The 21,330-nt window shown below is 38.6% G+C and overlaps 1 protein-coding gene across 3 annotated transcripts in view; it reads left to right on the plus strand.

Moving 5' to 3' along the window:
• Window positions 1–21,330, plus strand: part of LRRC7 (leucine rich repeat containing 7) — a 90,733-nt gene that overhangs the window by 11,677 nt on the left and 57,726 nt on the right. For all 3 annotated transcript variants that reach the window (XM_086462186.1, XM_086462188.1, XM_086462189.1), the window contains exons 6-7: window positions 18,474–18,537; window positions 20,847–20,921. In XM_086462186.1, coding sequence (XP_086318312.1) covers window positions 18,474–18,537; window positions 20,847–20,921 — 139 coding nt within the window. The remainder of the gene's footprint in view (window positions 1–18,473; window positions 18,538–20,846; window positions 20,922–21,330) is intronic.

Genomic DNA, 21,330 nt, shown 5'->3' on the forward strand with positions numbered 1-21,330 from the left:
TAAATAGATGTGAAATGTACTGTAAGACCGTTTTAAGTAACTTCTGCTCAGTGTTATTTCCATGTGAAGTGCAACTTGAAAAAGATGTTGAACACCTAAAAAGTTAACAAAAAGCAGATCACATTTTTTATCTGTTATATCTGTTTATATATATCTCATGTATATAAGTATAACGAATTTTAAAATGAAACATTTAGCATGTTGGCGTAAACAGGAATTAAATGTGCTTTGTGTTTACCATAGCTCTAATTTTGGTATAATTCATACGAAATCAACCATCAAGTTTGTTGTAAAATGTATCCATAGTAACTGAATGCAAAATGTTCTAAAATTATTTACAAAAATGTCAGATTAAGTATGATTATGGCTGAAAGGTAGCTCTAACCAGAGCCTAGATCTCCAAAGCATGCCTCTAATACATCTAGCGTTAGGAAATGAGAGCCTCCCTTTTTTGAATTTGTTGACGTAATTTCATGGCATCTAAACCATGTCCAAACATATCACTGTATTCCCAGGTACTTTCCTGGTAGAAAATTAGTGAAGCATTGTTCATAAAATGTTTTGAAGATTATTCTGATTTCTTCTGACAAGCATACCAAACATTGCAAATAACACTGTCTTGCTCTATCCGACTGGGCTGGAGACATACGTTCATCTTCAAATGAAAGTGTTGCAGGATGTTCCTGTTTTCTGTCAGCAGTACTTTCTCTTCAGAAAATACCACTAGGCTCACAAATATTTTTAACATACTGAAAATATTTGTATGTTCAGTCTATAGGTCTTCACAATACTGTTTTATAAAGTCAGTGATTTCTTTTCTCTCATACATAGTTTGGTTAAAGATTATTATTGATGCTGGTTTACAGGATCTTTTGAGCATTTAGAAATATTTGGAAATCTCTGGCCAATATTACAGATAATCTCTAATATTTTATTAAAGCTTTAATTTGTGCAACAAAAATAGAAAAATCTGGGGTTTTTTTCTCTTGAATGACTGTAAAATGTTTTGGAGCATTTGTGAGATGCTGACCAAGTTTCCTAGGTATGAACAATGTTACCACCTAGATCACCAGTGGCTTGAAGAACCCACTAAGATAATTTTTATTATTCTGTTTGGAGAATTGATCTTTACTTGCTGTAACAACATGTAATATTACTGTGTAATACCTCAGGATGGTGTTTTATGGACCGTGGCTCCCAATAGCTCGGTAGCGTTCTGCTCTGTAGTCCTGCCCTGCTGAAGGTGTGTTTGAAGCCACAGGAGAGGCTTTCTGATGGCCAGTGATGTTTTCGGCCATTTTGCACAACAACTGAAACAATTAAAATCGGTAGACAGATTCCCGACAGCTTTGGTGGGTTTTGAATGAGGCACTTTGTGCTTCAGTGTTTAGTTATTCTGTGTCTGAGTGATTTCTCAGAGTGGAGAGATGTAATTCCCAGTTTTCTGTCCTGCTGAAGAAGGCTGCAGCCTAACCTGGATGGGAAGATAAGGAAAAAGTGGAGGCTGCCAAGGGAGGAACCCCTTAGCGAGCTGTGGCAGGAGACTGACAAGTCCCACAGGCCCAACCAAGGGCCCATCTTGCCCAGTCCTGATTGCGGCACAGATCAACACTGATCTGGCAGGATCTGAGTAACTTGGTATCTGTAAACCTCTTTTCACTGACATCCTTTTCCGTGTCGTTTATAAACAAACTAACCAGCGTGTACCCCAGCCCAGAGCCTGACTGCTGGCAGCTCCTCCTCCTCCACCCACTCATTTAAAATTAGTATTTTTTCCAATCTTTGGTCATTTATTTATCCATGTGAAGACCCTCTCTGATCACATAGCTGCTTAGATTAAGAACCTTTGGTGAAGGACCTTGCAGGTATCTCTTGGAAATGAGGATAGACTTTATTGTCCAGCTGTTTTGTAGTCTTGAGTCTTTCAACTCCAGAAGTGTTGTGAGTCAGCCTTACTCATCACAAAAACTGTGTTGAATTTCCCCAGTGTATCCCATTTGTCTGCATATCCCCTTATTCTATTGTTTAAAAGAATTTCTTTTAATTTGTCTGGTACAGTTGTCAGAGTCACTGGTCTGTAGCTTCCCAGGCCTACCCTGGAATGATTTAAAAATCATTGTGACATTGGTTACACACTTCCCTATCATCTGGCGCTGGAGCACAGTGGCAGAGGTTTGTGTGTCATGCATGCGTGTTGTCTGAGTCTTAACTGTGGGTGAAGGAACCCTCACGGGAGAGAAAAGGGAATCAGTAAATCAAAAAATATCTTATTAGCATAATTACAGCAGCATATTTAGGAAGCAGAGGTATGTAGAGGGTCTATAAAATTGTGCATTTTATGTGTGCATGTGTTTATGTGGACAGATATAGATATACCATATGTATGTGTGTATGTAGATACACTTCTATGTACACACACAAGTATATGCTATATGCACATCCATGCCATATCTATACCTGTGGTCAGACGGGGAACCAACCTAGCAAAACCACACTGCAGAAGGAGCAGCAGGCAGGAGGATAGCCCATGTGTCGGTGCTAGAAGAGGGACTGAGGACTGTGCAAGTGTGTCAGGGGTCAAGGAGGATCAAGGTTTGGGTTGTACTGGCTGCTGAGGACTCACACCCCATGAGCGATGTGACTGCTGGTGTCAGAAAGCCTTTCTCGGCCTGCCCTAGGGAAAGTGCATGCTGAATTTCTGCTCTTAAAAAAATAGTCTGGCCTAGACTAGCTAGTCCACAATTTAACCCAAACCCAAGCCTAAATTACCAATTTTCCTAATTTTGGCGGCCAAGCATTCTAGGAACCATGGCACGTACACAGCGCTCAGAGATGGTTCCCCTCCCTGATGTTCATCACTTTGCTTGTTTGCATGCTGGGGATCAGTGGTTGTGCGAGGACAGCGTGGAGTTATTACAGTAATGGAAGTAAATCACCAGTTTTTGAAACAAATTTAGTACCTAAATTTACAACTTGGTTGGGAAAAGAATGTTCTGAGCACCTTTCAAATGTAGCAACAAAAGCTTTTAATTTAGCTAACGGTTGTATTTAAGCCTGATCTGGTTACTGCTCCTATGGGGAAGCTCATTAATTTGCATTGAATTTTGTATTTTCTGAGATTAGGCTGTTGTAAATATTCATTACTTCTCATAGCAACAAATGTCAGCAGACCTGCCGCTCCTAAACTGACTGTTTTGGGACATTAACATCGTGTTGAATTCCTGAGAGCAATCAAGAATATTTCAAATCTCAAGAAAGAATCTGGAAACTACACCCGAGCTGTTGCTCGCAGCAAGCAGTCAGGCAACCTGCCTATATGTTTTCCAAAAATCGTTGAGTAAATTAAAGTAGTTAATATAATCTTTGCTCTTAGTGCTGTTTGGGCTGAGGAAAACACCTTCTCAGGGTTTTGTGGGATTTCTTTCAGTAGAGATCTGTAAAATTGAAAAATTGAGAAAATGCGTCTGTAAATGATGAGTCACTAGTGTCTGAGAAGCTGTAGGTGCTGGTCATTGATGAGAAAATACTTGCATTTGTTGTACTCATTCTAATGACTCATTGTTTCCCAACTGAAGCTGTGGCTTCTTGTCTCTTCTTTGGCTTTCGTCATGGTAGGTATTAGAGCTATTGTTTTTCTGCAGTACCGTGCTGTTAGGAAATAATGTACAATGGAGATGTTGCCAAATGGGTGGGTCCCTAGAGCTGATGTTAGGGAAAAACAGGATTTCTCTTGGTCTTCAGCTATTGTTCAAGATTAATTTGATTTGTGAAGAGTGAAAATTGTAGATCAAGTTCTCAAGTACAGCCTCTAAAATTGGAAGAATTGCGTAATTCTGAAAACAAGAGCAATTAAAAACTGGGTGAAGTTTAACAGCACAGTGTGCAAGGTCATGTACCGAGGGACTAATAGGAATTTGTGTTTCAAATTAAGAGTTCTTCAATCAGAAATCATATTGGAAAAAAAAGACAAGAGTGTATTAGTAGGATGCAAAATGTCTGTGAGTCATCGATCTAACAGAGCCGTGACAATGCCAAATGTTCTCTGCCGAAGTATTTTCACTAGAGACAAAGAAGAATTTGTGACATTGTACAAAAAATAAAGGAGACCTCATTTGGTAAAGCTCTGAATGAAACAAGGATGGGGAAGAGCTAACCAAGGTCTTAATCTGACAGGAAAAATAGCGAAGGAGGAATAATATGGAAGGACCCTAGAAATAAAGTGCTAGTTAATGTAAGAAAACAGAAGTTGAGGGGAGATACGTTAGTGTTTTTCTCTACACACAGAGTCAAGGCAGGCAACTTGGAAGAGAACCGCTGCTTCTGCCTGGGCAAGGGACAGAGCTGTGTGTGGCTGGCAGAGGAACAAGTAGGGGCAAGCTGGCCGTGACAGGCAGGAATTAGAAGTTTCCAAAGTGTGGGTCTCATCAGTACCTTCTCCCTCCTCCTTTTAAGACTGAAAAAAATCTCTCTACATTTTGCTGAAAGACAAAAGCAGCACTTTTGGCTCGGGTGGGTCTCCTCAGTGCGGGCTGGGGGAGGCAGGAGGTGGGGGAAGCACCTGGGCCAGCCCCTGTCCCACCGCTGCCAGAGGAACTGGGGGTGGATGCCCGACAGGCAGGACGTGCTGGGATGGGCATTCAGTCTGCCCTGGCTGCCCAGTCTGCCCTCCTCCTGTCACAGACCTTCAGTTTTCACCAGAAAAATGTGGAAAGATTAAACTTCCTGACAGTCCAACTTGTTGGTGTAGTGCAACATCAAATCTGCTCTCCGCATGAGGTGGATTGTGGTGGTTATTTGGTAAACAGGCTTAAATCAATGAGAAATGGTAAGTTTTTATCACAAATTATGTAACTGTGTTGTAAGATTCCCTGCGTCGATCAGCACTTCGATATTCCTGTGAAGGTGTTTGAGTGCTGCACTGTTCTATTGTTCTCTGTTGGTTTAAACCGGTACATTTCTGAAAGATACTTATTTTCCAATTACCTTGGTCCCCTCTGATTGCAGTTGTTTTAGTGCAATCTTCCTGCATTGCCAAAACATTACATACCTGGAATTTTGCTCCTGGTTTGAGTCAGGAGTAAAAAGACTTTATGGTTATGATGATGATGACAATAGGGTGGAGTTTTTTCTCCTTTTGTTATGAATGTGTTTTCAGTCTGAAAATGTAAACCAGTGGGTTTTATTCTTGATTGCATGTATTTAGGCTTTGACTGTAATAAGATGTAACTGTGTGAAAACGGAGGCAATATGTTGTGATGATCATAAATATATGCTTGTTGAAATGACTTGTAACTCTTATTTATGCTGGTTATTTCTTAAAAGTGGTGAGACTGTGTATAAGGAGATTCAGAGGATCAAGGATTCTAAGCAGCATCATAAAACCGGTATAAAAATCACATAGTAATTTATTTTTAGAACAATATAGAGTGAAATGGACTAGATTCTTCCTTGGCAGAATATAATATAATAGTAGATGTTTTGCAGAGGTTAAGTTTGCAAATTGGAAGTAACTAAACCTGTAGAATTACAGTACCGTAGAGTTACAACTCTTATGCCCTTCTGTAGCTAAGACTTTATTCCAAAGTGAGAAAGTCAGCAGAGTGATACAGATGAATCTCTTCTTGTATAGATACAGCATGTGTTGAACGCTCACATTCCTCTTAAATAATTATTTTAGTATAAAAACTGGCATGTGTCACTTAGAAGCATCTTTGGTGATTTATCAAAATATTGTTTGAAACACAGTCAGGTAAAGTTATTTTGTCCTTGTTCTGTATTTCAATACCATTTTACTTTGATTTTTTGCAATAACTGTGAACATTTCTCCACTTTTGCAGTGTTTAAGTGCTGCAGCTATGGCCTTCCTTCTTTCTTTAGTTTCATCTCAGCAGGAATGAGCCAATAAAGGTTCAGAAAGATGTTCAGACATGGAAAACATCACAGTCCGTTACCTTTCTTCAGATGTGAAATTTGCTGAATAGAAGTGATTATTGTTTCCATTAGCCTGAATGGAGTTGTAAAAAGCATTCTTGTGACTTAAGAACATTAGTCTTGTTGACTTCAACAGCATTTCTATTCCTAACATCCTTACCACTTCCAAAATCCTGTTTTAGGAAGTAGATTTGCAAAAATCGCAGGTTGTCTTAAGTGTGGTGAAGTCAGTGGAACAGACAATTTATATCAGCTGAGAATCTGTCCAGAGTATCTAAACATAGGTTTAAAAGCTTAGCTTTGCTTAGCTTTAGACTGCTATTTTTTGAAAAGCTGTTCCACTTTCTTCCTAGTTTATTATAAAGATGTAAACTGTTTCCCACACTTTGAGATTACAAATATTTTCATCATTCATGATGACCTGTTTTCTTCAAATAGTAACTCTGGCTCAGTTTAATAAATCGTACTCCAGAAGACTTACTACTTTGGCACCACATTATTAAAATATTGCCAGTTATTTTAATGAGCAACTACTACTACATATCTTCCCTTTAGGCTTTTTAAATGAAATACATTTGCTGCTCAATGATGACGCAGAAAAAAGTATTACATTGTTTTCTTACTGTAAGAGTGCTTTTCCAACGTATATAGTGGGTCAAACTTGTCTGAAAAATTGCCTTAATTATTCTTGTCTAAAGGCAGGAGTGGCATTTTTGTTGCTGTATCTCCAGTAAGGGACACTCTGGGCAAAGTTGCAGTGAACGTTCACCAGTACTGCTTCTGCTACCTAGGAAGATCCTGGTATTCCTTATGCCGTAATGAGTGGTTCTTGTCTGGTGGTGTTCATGCTGTATAATTGTGATGTGTCAAGTGAGCAAAGGGAAGACGTCACAGAAATTGGAGCCTTGTATGTAGGCCTGTTTCATACAGCAATTCTTTTGGTATTTATTTATCACTTATTTGCTTCTTTAAAACTGCCATTTAACAGATGCAAAAGTGATTTCTTTTTTCAGAAGAGTTTATATCTGATTAATAGAGCTTCATTTGAGATAAAGACTTCATAGCACGAAGTGGTAGGAGGGGAAAAGAGCATTTATAACCATGGAGAATCATCCTAGCCCACCTTACGCTCGTGTCGTTCTTAATTATACCAGACCCCTGAGCTCCTCCCATAACAACTGTGAGCTAAACACACACAGAGTTCACGCTGACTGTTATTAATGAGATCTAACTTGCTTAGATAACTAATTTGGTTACACTTAGGCATTGTGCTCTGCTTTCTCAGGTACGGTTGTTTTGTGATATGCAAGTAAATTGCTCATTATACTGAGAACACCTTAAGTCAGAATGCTTTTAATTTTACTTGGTTTTAAAAAAAAGTCTACAGACTAAAAACGCCTGCATGCAATTCGAACTGCAAGAGGAATGAAAAAGAGAGAACATGACTGCTGGAATGCGTTGAGAACAGGATGGGGATTTTACCTGCCATGAACATCGGAGACCTTTTCTTTTTCCTAGCTGGAATAGGAGACTACTAGAAGCGCGTGTTTCTGAGCTGCAGTACTGATGCAGCATTGACTTGCAGGTAACATCCCCCTCCTCTGCGTGTCTGCGTGCGCTGCACTGTGTGTCACTCTCCTGTGTTATCTTCAAGTAACGAGTCAACCTGATGCCCTGGGACAGTGTGTTTCTGTCGTTTGATAGGTTGCTGGATGAAGGATGGATGGCTCAGAGCTGAACATATGTAGAATGGCATTTTTAGTCGTTGCCATCTTTGGCTGTATCAAAGTGTAGAAACTACCTGCAGATGCTGAGGACTGTGAACTTCAGCAGTGGCCATCTCTCCCTGGCCGTGGAAGGGAAGGAGTATATCCCGTGACCTGTGTTCTTGCGGCGTATAGGAGGTTCCGTAAATGCCAGCCAGCAGGCAGTGCCTGCCCCGTGGTCAGCTCTCTGTGGTGGGCGAAGGTTACCTTGTGGTGACGTTTCCCTCGAGCCTTGAAAAAGTCATCGTACTGCAAGGCACTTTATTTCTGTAATCAGGGAAATAAAAATAGTCATGCAAAACTTGATGACTCTCAACTGCTTATACTCTTACATGTATAAAACATGACTCACAATTAGTTTTGAAAAGCTGCAGAATACATATGTCTGGATAAATTACGGTGGTCATTAGTTCTTTAGCACAGTTATGTTTTCCTGTAGCTGGTCAGTGAGTTCTTTTATGAACTATTAATCTTTATATTTCCTATTGAAATACATCCGTAGATTATATTCACCAGTTATATCCAGTATTTATGCCTCGTAACCATCTTTTTTAGCACGTATGGCTTTGCCCTTCTTCTCCCATTTCAGTGTTCCCAGTGGACTGGTTCCATTAAAGCTCACAAGCTCTGGGTTGCAGCTTGCTTCCTGTCATGGGACTGTGAAACAAACCTTGCCCACGTTTGCTATGCTTCCTAACATAATACCATCTCTCTGCTGACCTTTAACAGTTCGCTAATAACTGAGTAAGAAGATCGTAGTGTGGCCCTGCGGTTGCTTTGGCTTTTTCAGTATTTGAGTAGAAATAGGAATCAAAAGGACTACTAAATAAGAAACCCATGTTGAGAGTAAAATTATTTTACTCTTGTTTTTGGGTTAGCTGATTCAGTTAACTTTTAGTCATCAGACGTTCATTGACATCGTTTGAACTTGGTTCATGCCTCCTAATTATTCAGGATCTTAAGTCAGGTCTTCTTCCTGCTCTCTGTCCAAGTAAATGGGAAAACAGGCCAAAAGTGCACTTCCAGGCTTGCAAGCTAAAACTAGGTCTCTCTTTAATTTATGTTCATTCATACCGTGAAAAGCTAGTACCTAAGAGTGTAAAGCATGTGCTGAATTCTTTAGAGACTTGAATAATATATCATATATCCTGATGAAACAGAGGTTATTTTTAGTCAACTTTTAGTAGTGGGACATGTAAAGCCTGCTTCTCCTTCAAGATGGTGGAGCCCCAGATCCCAAGTACTAGTCACTTTATATTAATTTAATATGTTCAAGTTGATCAGTACTGCAGTGTTCACAGATCAGTTGTTTACTTTCCACTGTATTATTATACTGTAAACAAAAGATACATTGTCAAATAATGTTATTTACCAAATACCAAATCTTAAAAGCAGTAACCGTAAGGTGACCTTTGTGGCAGTGAATGATCCAGTCAGTCTTGCTCAGTTTCAGTGGTTTTGAAGTTAGGTAACTGCAGTCAGTCCTGGGCTCGTCATTGTTAGGCAGGTGTATTTGTCCCAGAACATGGAGCAAGTTTTATTGTCATTGTTACCTGTGTTAGTGTTACATTGCATTTCTTTGTCCAAATGCAGACATCTTAGAGCAAAATCACTGATCTCCTCCTCAGAGCCACAAGTCATTTACTATATGTGAGTTTGGCTCCAAGGTTTAGTGACTGTTGGAGTGTATTTGCCCTGTGACTCTCATGTGCCAAAGCTCATACTTCCCTGAAGGAATATTAATTCTGAAATTCACTGACAGAAGAGCTGTGTGTTTGCCACTACTTGTATTTGGAATGTTTTTAACTAGATACACTGTAAAATTTTGCGAACATTAATTTGTCATGTTCAAGTTGTCCACTGAAATCAGCATTTTAAGATGGATACAAGGTTAAGAAACACACAGTACTTTCTGGAAGAGGGACAGGAGCTTAGTTGAGGCCATTTAATCCTGCAAGTGGGCACGTATTTTCTTGCATCTTCAGTTAGCATTCCTCTAGATTTTTTTGAGATAAACATCTTGAAATAGAAAATACCAAATGTTAAGTGAGAATTTTCAGTTTTCTCTATCAAAGGATCCTTCAAGCAGTGAATCATAAGCCAAATGGGACATGTCAGGGTTATGCTGTGAATGTATGTATACATTAGGGATTATAGAGCTCCAACATTCAGGACAACCATCTTGGGATACACACATGTCCTTTCCTTGTACTTGCACTGCTGACACATCCCAGCCCATTTTCCGGCTGTTTCAGAGCAGTAGGTGGTAGCTGCGTGCTCTCACGTAGGTCCTGCTCAGCCGGCTGTTCTGACAGCAGCTGCTGCTCTGAGATGCAGCATCTTCCCAAAGTGTGGTGAGCCAGAATGCACAAACTGGGATCTGCAGAGAATGTCTAATTATGTGCCACGGGGCATAGCGTAAGAAAATTTGTGCATCAGGTAAGGCGGACTTTCGTGTAACTTAGTGCAGAAAGTGGAAACATACATTGACCTTGGTTTTAACCATGCAGTTATCGGACAGGAGGGAGGGGAATCCAGAAAGCAGATGCAAAATAAGAAGAGCAAAAAAGGAGTTTTTTAAAAAAACAAAACAAAACAAAATGGGATAAAAAATTTATTCATCAAGTCTTGATATTGCCAGGAGCTTTGCACTGGCTAATGAGATTTTCTCTGCATTCTGTTTATTTGCATAATCAGCTGAGCAGAAGTGGATCTGAACTGAAATTTATAATGTCCTTCCCCAATGATTTGAAAAGTGTGTTGGGAAATTTGTGTGTGAACAAAGGTCAAAACTGAAGATTTCACCGTTCTTTACAACCAGTTGAGCAAACCTTTCCAGTTGTAGAGTTATTCATAACTGGGTCCTGAACTAAGGGATTGCTTTTAGACATCTGATCCATTTCCACTATAAACAACAATGATGGAAATTCAGGATCCTACATGGAAGGCAATATTTTAAGTCAGTAAGTGTGTCTTTAAAATCCTTATTTTTTTCCTGAAATCGGGTGTCTCTGTGACTTTGTTATGACTGAATCATGAAAGAGCTTGATTTCCAGTTTCTGTATATGGGACTCTTGTCTTTGTGGTGCTTTCTATTTTAGACCCTTGATACAGAATTAGGTGAAGTCTTGCAAGTCTTTAGTGCCATAGATGCATTGTAGATGGTTGTGTTTAGACACCTTCTGCACCAGCAGTTCCATCGTTTGGGCATTGAAATTGATTTTTCTCATCTTAGCATTTGAAGGTGCCATTGCCCATCACCTGAGAGTGTGCAGTGGCTCGAACAGCAGAGGATGTGGAGTCAGCAGGTTTTCAGGCACCAGAAATGGCAGCATCAGGAGCATCAGCACAAGTAGACTGTGTTGAGGTAGTTCTCCCAAACTCTATTATGACACCAAGCAGTTCTGATATACAAAGGCTGATGGAGGCTGCCTCTTGTCCAGTCTGTTTCATCCAGATGTGTGTGCTGGGTGGTTTTCCCATATGCTTAACTCAGCAACGCTGGGTACAGCCCTGCATTTTGCATGGCCATATTTCCAATAGCCGTGCAGCCAAGGCAGCAGTGTGCCTTGTGGATTGTCTACTCCTCTTCCTGGTGGTAACGAGCCCATACCCGAGTAACAAAGCAGCACACTGCCATGGCTGCTGGGGAGCTGCTGGAGTTTAGTCTTCAGAGACTTGATTGCTTTAGGCATCGTCCTGTGTTCTCTGCTATATTCTCTGGTTTGTGGATTAATACTGCAGATTGTGAACTTCCTAAGTTCTTCAGTGTAATCAAAAGTTGAAGTGGATATTATTTTTGATAGTTACAGATGAAGTAGATGTTAGTATACATATTGTGTACATTATTTTAGATATTTCCTCTGTTATATATTTCAGTCCATGTGTGACAGTATTTTGTATCCTCAAAAATCAATTTTTAAACATACTCTGTTAGTTTGAAGCCTGGAAAATATATAGATTCAATACTTTATGATAGATTAATTTATACTTTTGATCCTTCGCTTTACGCTATACGTGGTTTATAGTCTAGAAATTAGAATATATATATAAAATATATAAATTATATAAATTGTCTTGAGATTCACTGGAGTTTTCTTTGTAATCCGTTAAATGATGCATAAGTAAATAGCTCTTTGTGCTTGTATCATGTAATGCTTTAGCCCCGGTTAAGATTTAACTACTCTGCAACTAGAAAACTGTTAACATTAAGTTCACAATGTCATTTCCAAACAGATTAATTAATGAATTTGAAGTTACATTGCAAGGTTTAAAATACTAAAACTAGAAGAGACTCCTGAATGTGACATTTTAACAACTCTGAAATAAAAGTTACTGTGTACAACGAAAGTGTGAGAAAATATTATTTGAAATGAACACAGCAGATAATCCAGTCATGGCAACACATTTGCTTTTTATTTCTTCAGAAAATTATGGTCTCCATTTATCATAAACTCAAATGAAAATACAGTTCTGTATGTTGTTACACAAGGAAATAGAGTATGTAACCGTTGTAACTTTCTCGGGCCTTTGAAGCAGTATGACATAGCAGCAGCATGCGCTGGTCAGGTAGCAGTATTGTATTGCCTCTGTCATTGTATTTATTGGAGTATCAGTCTACTCGTGTCTCTGACACAATTGCTTTTCACTCATCAGTTTTTACCTGTTAGAGGTACTTTTGTTATTTATGAATGCAGTTCTTACGTGGGAATAGTTCAGATGGGATTAGAAGTTCGTGACTGAAGGTTTGGCTAAACCTTCAGGTAGTCACTGTCTCCTGTCTGTCAGAAAGCTGACCAGGATTTTGATGAGAATACCATGATTTCGTTAAAATGATTTATGGCAGCTGACTCGTTTGTTTTGCCAGAAACTGTAAATGCAAGGCATTTTCCTGGTTACTTGAAGTGTTTGCAACATGTAGATAAGTATCTTCTAAATAAGGCAGCAAAAGCAAACATGCAAGAACATGAGAAGTTATATTAGGCACTATATGTGATTACCATGAATCATAACTAGTACTACTGGATAGTACAGTGTGTCATAATTTATGGAGTGTGAGTGTTTTAAAACTATTGTGAGCAATGTTAGTTTTTCCCCAAGTGTTCAGTAATCTCTCTAAGCTCCTTTCTATGATGGTTTTCATGCATTTGTAGGTTTGGGGGAACCATGTTCCGTTGTTGTGTTTAAAAATAATTTTAAAAAAAGATTCACCTTATTCTGAACCTATGGTGAGGTCCACTTCCATAGCTGAGAATCAGATCTTCTCCAGAGAACTCCTGCAGTTGCTTATGAATGGAAGAATAGGTCCAAAGGAGGTATGGATAAAGATTTATGTGAAAATTTTGGCTGCAAGTTTTATTAGCATATTAATCATTACATTACATCATTTAAGCAATGAATATTTAACTGAACATTACTCATAATTGCACCTTTCTTGTTCTACCTTTATAAAATGACCCCACATAAAAAATATAATTAATCTTTTAATAAGAAAAATATAAGTAAGTACATGAAAGAGATAAAAAATATCACAAGCTAATGAAAAATCTCATATAATATTCCGTGGGGTATGTTTGGCAGTATGCTGTATACTTTGATATAGTACCAGCTAACTGAAATTAATCTGCCTCCATACAGATGTTACAGGTTCTGAAACTACATATCTGACTGTGGAAATGACACAAAGTAATGTTTAAAAGTTGCCTTTTGTGGTGAATTTGCAGCAGTACAAACCAAACCTCTTAAAGTAAAAGTTTTGTTCAAAGGTAAGACACAGTATGACATAGCCACATTTTTACCAGCTCGATGGTAACTTAGATGACCATTCATTTCGTCTTTGAAGAGTTGCAGAGTTTCACCTTTCAAAACACTTAGCGCTGTCTGTGTATGTCAGTAATCATAAGTAGCAGAGGAGTGCTGCTGTTCTGTTCCCAGGTATTTCAGGTTGCGGCTGGGGTTTTTTGAGCACTTTAACATGGGCATGGGGAGTCATAATGACTAGAAGCTTTTGTCAACTTTAATGCAGAAGTGATAAAGTCACAAGCAATAGTGTCTGTGAGAGAAAACTTTGTACTGTCTGGTAAAAACGCATGTCACGTTTCCCGTGGTTTACGTGCGAAGGCATCGTACGGAGTGCTTGGAGTGGGAATGCAGCGAATGTCAGAGCTGGCAAACCTGTGTGCAAGTGTAACGAACTATAAACGTGTTTCCTGTGGTGTAAAGCCTTTGGTTGGCACTCGGGAGTGGAACCTGCCCTCAGGATTTGTTAAAGGAGCCTTGGAGCATCCAGGTGCTTTTCATGACGTCGTCATTCAGGCAGGGAGTGTATATGCTACCTGACTGGTTCACAAGAGGCCAGTCTTCAGAGGGGTCCGGTTGATTTGTTTTAAGTAAAACTACTTTGGTTTCCAAAACAGCAACTGGTAAATTCTGGATAATTGTCATCATTTTCAGAAAGCTCTTGAGTCCAGTCTGGCAAACGCTTACTGGCAGGGAGTGCACACATTAGTGTAAAGAATTCTCCTAAAGTTAATGAGATTCTGTGTGGTAATAAGAGTGTCTGTAGTCATCAAGTTTGCAGTTATGAATGTAATTACTTATTCCATTGAGTTCAATTAATTTAAAAGTTTGTATATGGTATTTCCAGCTTGTATCGAAATGTCAGCAGTCTAAACTGGATTAATGACAAATCAGTGAGCACACAGTGGTGAAAGTTTCAGGAGGAGTGAGTTAAACAAAACATAAACACTTGGAGGGATGTTTGTGTTATTTAAAGGGAGAGGAGGTGTAAATGAGTGCCTGCAGTGTTGCAGCTTTGTTTATTAAACTGAGCTTTTGTCTGGATGCGTAAAACTTCAGTCCGCTTTTCAAGGCATTTCCAAAGAGAAGTACAGTGCAGATAGAGCACCAGGGGGTTACAAACATTTTACACTATTATTTATTGGAGATTATGCTGTAAAATGGAATCATTTGGGGACAGTGTGAAACATTGGCTTTGTCCAGATGAGTTCATTATCTTTTGTCAGCGTACTCGTCTGTTGTTCTGGTGGGATGATTCTTGAATGACTCTAAGCCTTCCAGATCCTGTTGCAGACTAAGGACTTACTGTTAAAAGATAAAATGTTGTCATTATTCCTTCTGGTTTTATAGCAAGAATAATCCGAAGTAACGAATACTATAAGAACAAAAATGCAGTGAACAGCAGGTTGGGAACTGGGAAGCATGAGTTAAGATTTGTGTGACTAAAAGGGGGCTCTAGGTAGAGTATATAGACAGTTTCTGTTTAAGAATCCGTGTGCTCCGTCCAGACTGATCACAGATGTATTGATAAACACTGCTTTGGAACAGTGCCGGATTCAACTCCTCCATGCTCTTGGCTTAAACTGCAACATCATGGTTTATACCTTGTAGTAAAAAATTTGTTGTTACTTTTTCACTTAGTTTTAATTTAGATGTTAACCCCTTCAGAGCTGTGTGGGCAGCTACCATTCGTTCTAGCCAACAAGCAAAAAGTATCTCTTGCGTTCTTGGCTAAAAGATATCTGTGAACATTGATCAAATGGGTTGGGAAATACATCAGAAAAGAGTGTGACAGGGAAAAGAAAAATATAACGAGACCATGTACAACAGTGAGCTTGAGGCAGTATGAAATAGGTGAACTATCCAAAAGCACTGAAGAGCAAAGTTATCGTGAATTAATCTGCATTAGGGGGACTGTTGGCATAGAAAGATGAAATGCTTCTGAAAGTAGACTGACTGTTTCTAGATACTACCAAAACGGCAAGTCATCAGCAGAGACAACGTATTTGCTAGGTTTCAAAGACTTTTTAGGAAACTGAGGTTGTGCAAAACTGGACAAAAAGACAGTAATGAACAAGTAGAGAGATGAACACTTAGAAGAATATTTTAGAAAGCTATAACGGTTAAACCAGACAGACAGTAACACAGAAGGCACTGAAGAAATCAGTAATATAGAATGTGTGCTGCAGTGGTTTTACCAGTTACCCAGTACTGGTAACATCAGTTTCAAAGGACTTTAGGACTTAGCATTGCACATCCCAAACCTGTTGTGTAAATGCACTGGTGTTTATTACATCGTCCAGCTTAAATTGTCAGTGCAGACTGTTAGATGAAAAGTAACAGCCTAAATATGAAAGACATCAGGTTCTATCAGAAGGAATTAATTTTTTTTGGTTCAGTGGTGAACCATTTGCTTAAGATGCAAATGTATGTAAGAACTTCTCTGTACAAACCACTCATTTCTGTACAGTACAGAAGCACCTCTGATCCTGATCTTAATTTGTGACCCTAATTCATTCCTTGAAGTTATCCTGGAAGTGAAGCAATACAGTCAATCAGTCAAAGTGTCTGTTTGATTACAGACATCTGATAAGGTATATAACTTCTAAAACTTGAGAGGAGAATATTTGTTTATCTAAATTTTTTTGATTTTACTGACATGTCTAGCAAAAAATCCTTCACTTTGCTACTGAAGAATGACATTTATATTTCTGTGAAAAAAAAATTCCTATTTTAGAAAGCTGAAAATAAAGTTTGCTGGTAATAGATAGCAGCAGTGTTCTCTGTCAGGGTAGCCACATTGCCTTCTGGGAGGGGTCCTGGCTTGAACTGTTTCCCGGATGTGCCCAGGAATTGCCTGGGGCAGAGCCAAAACGGTGTGAGGAACTGTTTCGCATTCAGACAGCGGTGGGGATGGCGAGGGCCGGCAGCCATCGCCAGGCTCTGGCAGGGTACGCCACTCACCTGGCAGTAACGCTTGGGTCCCTGGCAGACTGACTGTCTAAAATGCCTCATTTAGTGCAGAGTCTTCATTGAAAGGCCCGGAATAATATAATTGTAATAATTCATTTTTTCCAAAAGGAATGAAATCTTTATGGAATATTTATAAAACCATTTGGTTGAAATTTAATAATGTAAAATAAGGGTATCAAGTGCACTATTTGAAAACATTTACTGACTTTCAAATGTCAACCATTATAAAAAATCAAGACCGATAATATTCAAAGGAGGAAATTGTTCTTATTCTCCAACGTCATAGCAATTTTGAATACAACTTCTTAATCTTAATTTCATACAAATATGAAATTCTGACATTTTGGAAAGGCCTGCAGTAGCAGATATTACACATGTATCATGTGGTAAATTAGCTTTAGAAAAACCTTATTTTTTCCCAATATGAGGAAAGTTGTACGCTACATAAACCAGAACATCCTTCTGGCATGCTCGGTCCTTCAGCCCGCGTTCACAAGTTGCTCAGCAATTTTCCTCCAGTTTTGAAAAGATCTTTGCAGCTTTGTGATGACTTCTCTGAGCCAGTGCTGCTGTCATATGTTCTAAGTATAGTTTTTAAAACGCTGCATTTTTGAAACCTTTGCCTATATTCAAAATCGATAGAATTTAAATGCTTTTAACAGTCAGTCTGTGTACACCGTGATCTGGGCCTTTGTCAGTTGAAGCTGAACTTGAGAGAACCAGTTTTTCTCACAGCACAAATTCAGAGATAAACCTGGGAGATTCATCCCATATTGACTGCAGTAAGTGAAGAATTTAATCTTGTAATTTTTAGCAAGTTCTCACTGTTCCTCTTGTTTCACTGTTTCAGTCACCCAAGCCTGAGCAGTAGAAGTGCCTTTTTTGCTGTTGTGTAGTGATCAGTCACAGACACAAACCCAGGTTATTCCTCACTTACAGCCCTTGCTGCACAAAGCATGGCTGGTGGTAACTTTTGGTTCACTTTCTTGTGATACGTTCTAATTTGACTCTTTCTTTTACAATGCTGTGAAGAAGGATGAGTTGCCTTGGCTGATTTTGCCATCATTTACACACAGTCTTTCTAGCCCTCAGAGGAGCTGCTGCCCAAAAAAGGGGCCCTTGGAGGTACACCCACCAGCAAAGTACGACAGGTTGCTCTCTCCCACCCACGGTGTCATGGAGCACACCATCTTCCTGCCGTGCTCCTGAGCCATGAACTGCACAGAGACAGGAGTACTTTCCTACATGTGCTGTGCAGCAGATCAAAGGCTTGAACCTCAGATTGGACATTTAATTATATATCGTTGTTTTGTTGTTTATCTGCTTACAATGATAGAGTTTTTGTAAGCTCCTGGCAGACAGCAAGTGTCACCAAGTACCACCCCTTACCTCTGTGACAGTTTCTTTGTTTATTCCTGAAACACAAGCCGTGTTTCAGGTCACCCATACTACAGCCCAGCAAGGATGGTACCCATCAGCTCAGTGCACTCTGAACAACCAGCACAAGTTCTTGAAGCAAGCCTCATCTAAGCTTAACTCATTCAGCATGCTGAGCCTTGTCACAAAAGTGCTTTTGCATCGTGACTGGAGCTAAGCACGAGTTTAGGGAGGTAAGAGCCATACTTTGTACTTCTGCTGTGAAGAGCCAAAATGCTTTCTAGTGCTTAATAAGAAGTTGATAACAAAATTTGTATCAAAAATAATCGTGATTTATTTACTTTTAATTGCTTATAAATAGAACATGGGTCATTTTCCTTGAGCAACTGTGCAAAATTATAGTAAGATTTTATGTTTATTTTTATGCTAAAATAATTGTTGTGAGCTTTTTAGTTCAAGAACTTTAGCTCGTGTCTTAAGGACTATGTTCTCATTTGCATCAGCATCAAACTGATGTAATTCTTTTTGCAATAACAGTATCATTGGAGCTTTATTTTTATCTAAACAAAATTTGACTGACATTTTGCAAGCAAAGTTTTGTCTTAGATATTTCCTAATCTGTTACAGGTCAATGCACAAACTGACTCAACTGGAGAGACTTGATCTGGGCAATAATGAGTTCTCTGAACTGGTAAGAAATGCACCATTTTTAAATAGAAAGCCTGTGTGTTGGGGCATTAAACTTTCACTTAGAAGGCATTATTGTGTTGTGGCCATGTGCTATGGGCACATTTCCTTGTAGAACAGAAGGTTTGTCGTAGTTCATGAGGTCAATATTGATTGTTGAAATGTCATCTAGTAGCAGAAGGCTGTAGCAAAGAGTCTACATCTGGTTTAGAGACAGTACACCATTGTCGACCATTATGATTATAACCCTGTTCATGTTTACTAGTTCATACTGCTATGTAGGAGAAAATAGATGGTTTTAACTCAGATTTTTGATTAAAACTAGAAATCTTTTGCATAGATAAATAGAATAAAAAATTTCAGAAATGGTATTTGGAATTTTGATTAAAATGTAATATACTTTTACCACAAATTAATGTCAGTCTTCAATTCAGGCTTGATACTAGGAAGCATTTCTTTACCAAGAGAGTGGTCAAATACTGGCCCAGGCTTCCTAGAGGAGTGGTTGATGCCCTGGGCTTGTCAGTGTTTAAGAGGCCTTTGGACAGTGCCCTTAATAATAATCCTTTAAGTTTTGGTCAGCCCCGAAGTGGTCAGGCAATTGGACTGGGATCATCATCGTAGGTCCGTTCCAACTGAAACAGTTTGGTCTGATCTGGTCTGTTCTATTCTGTTGCACTTGAATTGTGGCAGCCTATGTGGAAAATGAACATATTCTCCAAAAATGCATCAGCAGAAGCATTTGTAACAGAGACAAATAAGTGTTTAATACTGCTTATCAAAACATTACTGAGATCTCATCTGGGTTATGGTATACCATACTGCCAAACCATAGTCTGCAGCATACCATAATGGACGCTCAAGAAATTTCAAATCAAACTGTAATATGTGCAGCATAGGAGTAGTCTGTTGCCTTTGAGAAGGGTGCTGTCTAATGAGAGGAATTGAAAAGAAAATTAAAGTTGAGAGGGGAAATTATGATTATCTGTAATAACCTTAGTCAGTGAACACTCTGGAGGAATAAAGAATCATTAATCATCACAGGAACAAATAGTAGAAGATGACCGTTAATCTATTTAGCCTGGAAATTAGAAGTGGTTTTAACCATTGAAGGTCAAAAAAATTTCAATAGAATTAGCCAAGGCAAAAGAAATTATTTTTAAAATATTGACTAATAAGTTTTTAATAGAAAGACATTGTGTGACGGTATGGAAAACCGAGGGACTGAGCTCTCCAGATTTGCAGGTTCTTTCTTATCTGATGATGCATTGGGAGCTTCTCCCATAATGTACCATGGGACCTGGGCAACTAGAAAATCATCCTTCTTATGGGAGTTACAACATTCCGAAGAACTTAGACCACACGAGAGAATTAGAAGTCTCTGTAGAGAGAAACATTTGTTTCTAGCTGTGTTGAAATAATTCCAGTGAAGTAGTACTACAGACCTTTAAAATGCTAAAATCAGATTTAGAGCCAAATGAAATAGTTCATACCAGTTTCTGACAGACTTTGAAAAAAATCTCTACACCTTTACAAAGCTAAGGCAAATTAAAAGTCTTGTTTATCGAGAATAGTGTTTCATGGAAAAGAAAAATACCGCTTAGGATGAAACATGGAAATATTTGTGACATGATAATTCTTGATTTTCACAGCTGTGATGAATGAGAAATGATTTAGGGAATTGCCTTTTTCAGTTCCTCTCACTAGTATCTTATAGCGCTGAAAAAGAATAGAACATCTTAGATTAAAATTTAATATTGTAATTTTAAGGCTTTATCGTTGCATACTGCTGTTTTAACTACTGAATATGACAACTGCAGACATTAAATCATACATAAATGCAGTATATCCAGGAAAGTGTTCAGCAGTATGACTGTGAAGCTATTTGTAAGACTATAGATCATGCAAAAGGCAGTGTTTTGCATGTGCTGCAAGCTGAGCTTTGGTCTTCCTTTTCAGTGCAGTGTTTCTGAAGCTCCACAGTTCTCACTTCTCTTATTTGCCTTGTTCTTAGATTGCATACTGCCAACACACTGTTTAGAACAAGGACTTCTAAGAAGTTCTTCTATGTATTAATTTGTTTTCTAAAGGGTTCTTAAATTTTACAAGTTTTGAAAAAGCAGCAGTGGTTAAATGAAATGAAATGAGCATGCTGTTTATGTCATTAACTATCTGAAAGTCTGCAGTGGGTTATAAAAAGGAAAAAAAGGAAGGTGATGAGGGAGTCTTTTTTTAAGAAAATATTGGCTTATATTTAACTAAAACCAATACTGGTTTATTTAACTGTCCCTAATACTATATTCTTTTCCTCAGCCTGAGGTTCTCGAACAAATACAGAATCTAAAGGAATTGTGGATGGACAATAATTCTTTGCAGATACTACCTGGGGTATGAACACTTATTTTATATAATTAAGTTATTGTGTGATATAGCAAGCTGTTTACCTTGTAGTAAATATATGCATGTGCTTTTCTGGAAGGCGTACATATTCCTAGTTCGTATCGTTATTAATTGTTATCAAGAAATAAAAGTCTCAGCATAGCCATTTGTATGGAAACCTTTTAATTGCTGTGATATGATGTGACACTGTCTAAATGGGGATGTGCCTGGTTTATTTAAGCCTAATGTAGTTTTCATTGTGAGGGGAAATTGTTTCCTGTTGTCGTCTTGGTCACCATGCATCACCTAGCAGTTCTATAAAAACCCACATGAGTTTTAAAAAGGAAGAGGAAATATTAAGTAATCTAAATAAACTTTAAAAGCAGCTGGTATGTGCAGATTCAGCTGTACTAAAGGC

This window comes from Leptosomus discolor, chromosome 3, assembly GCF_034619465.1.
Source record: "Leptosomus discolor isolate bLepDis1 chromosome 3, bLepDis1.hap2, whole genome shotgun sequence".
Classification (NCBI taxonomy): domain Eukaryota; kingdom Metazoa; phylum Chordata; class Aves; order Leptosomiformes; family Leptosomidae; genus Leptosomus; species Leptosomus discolor.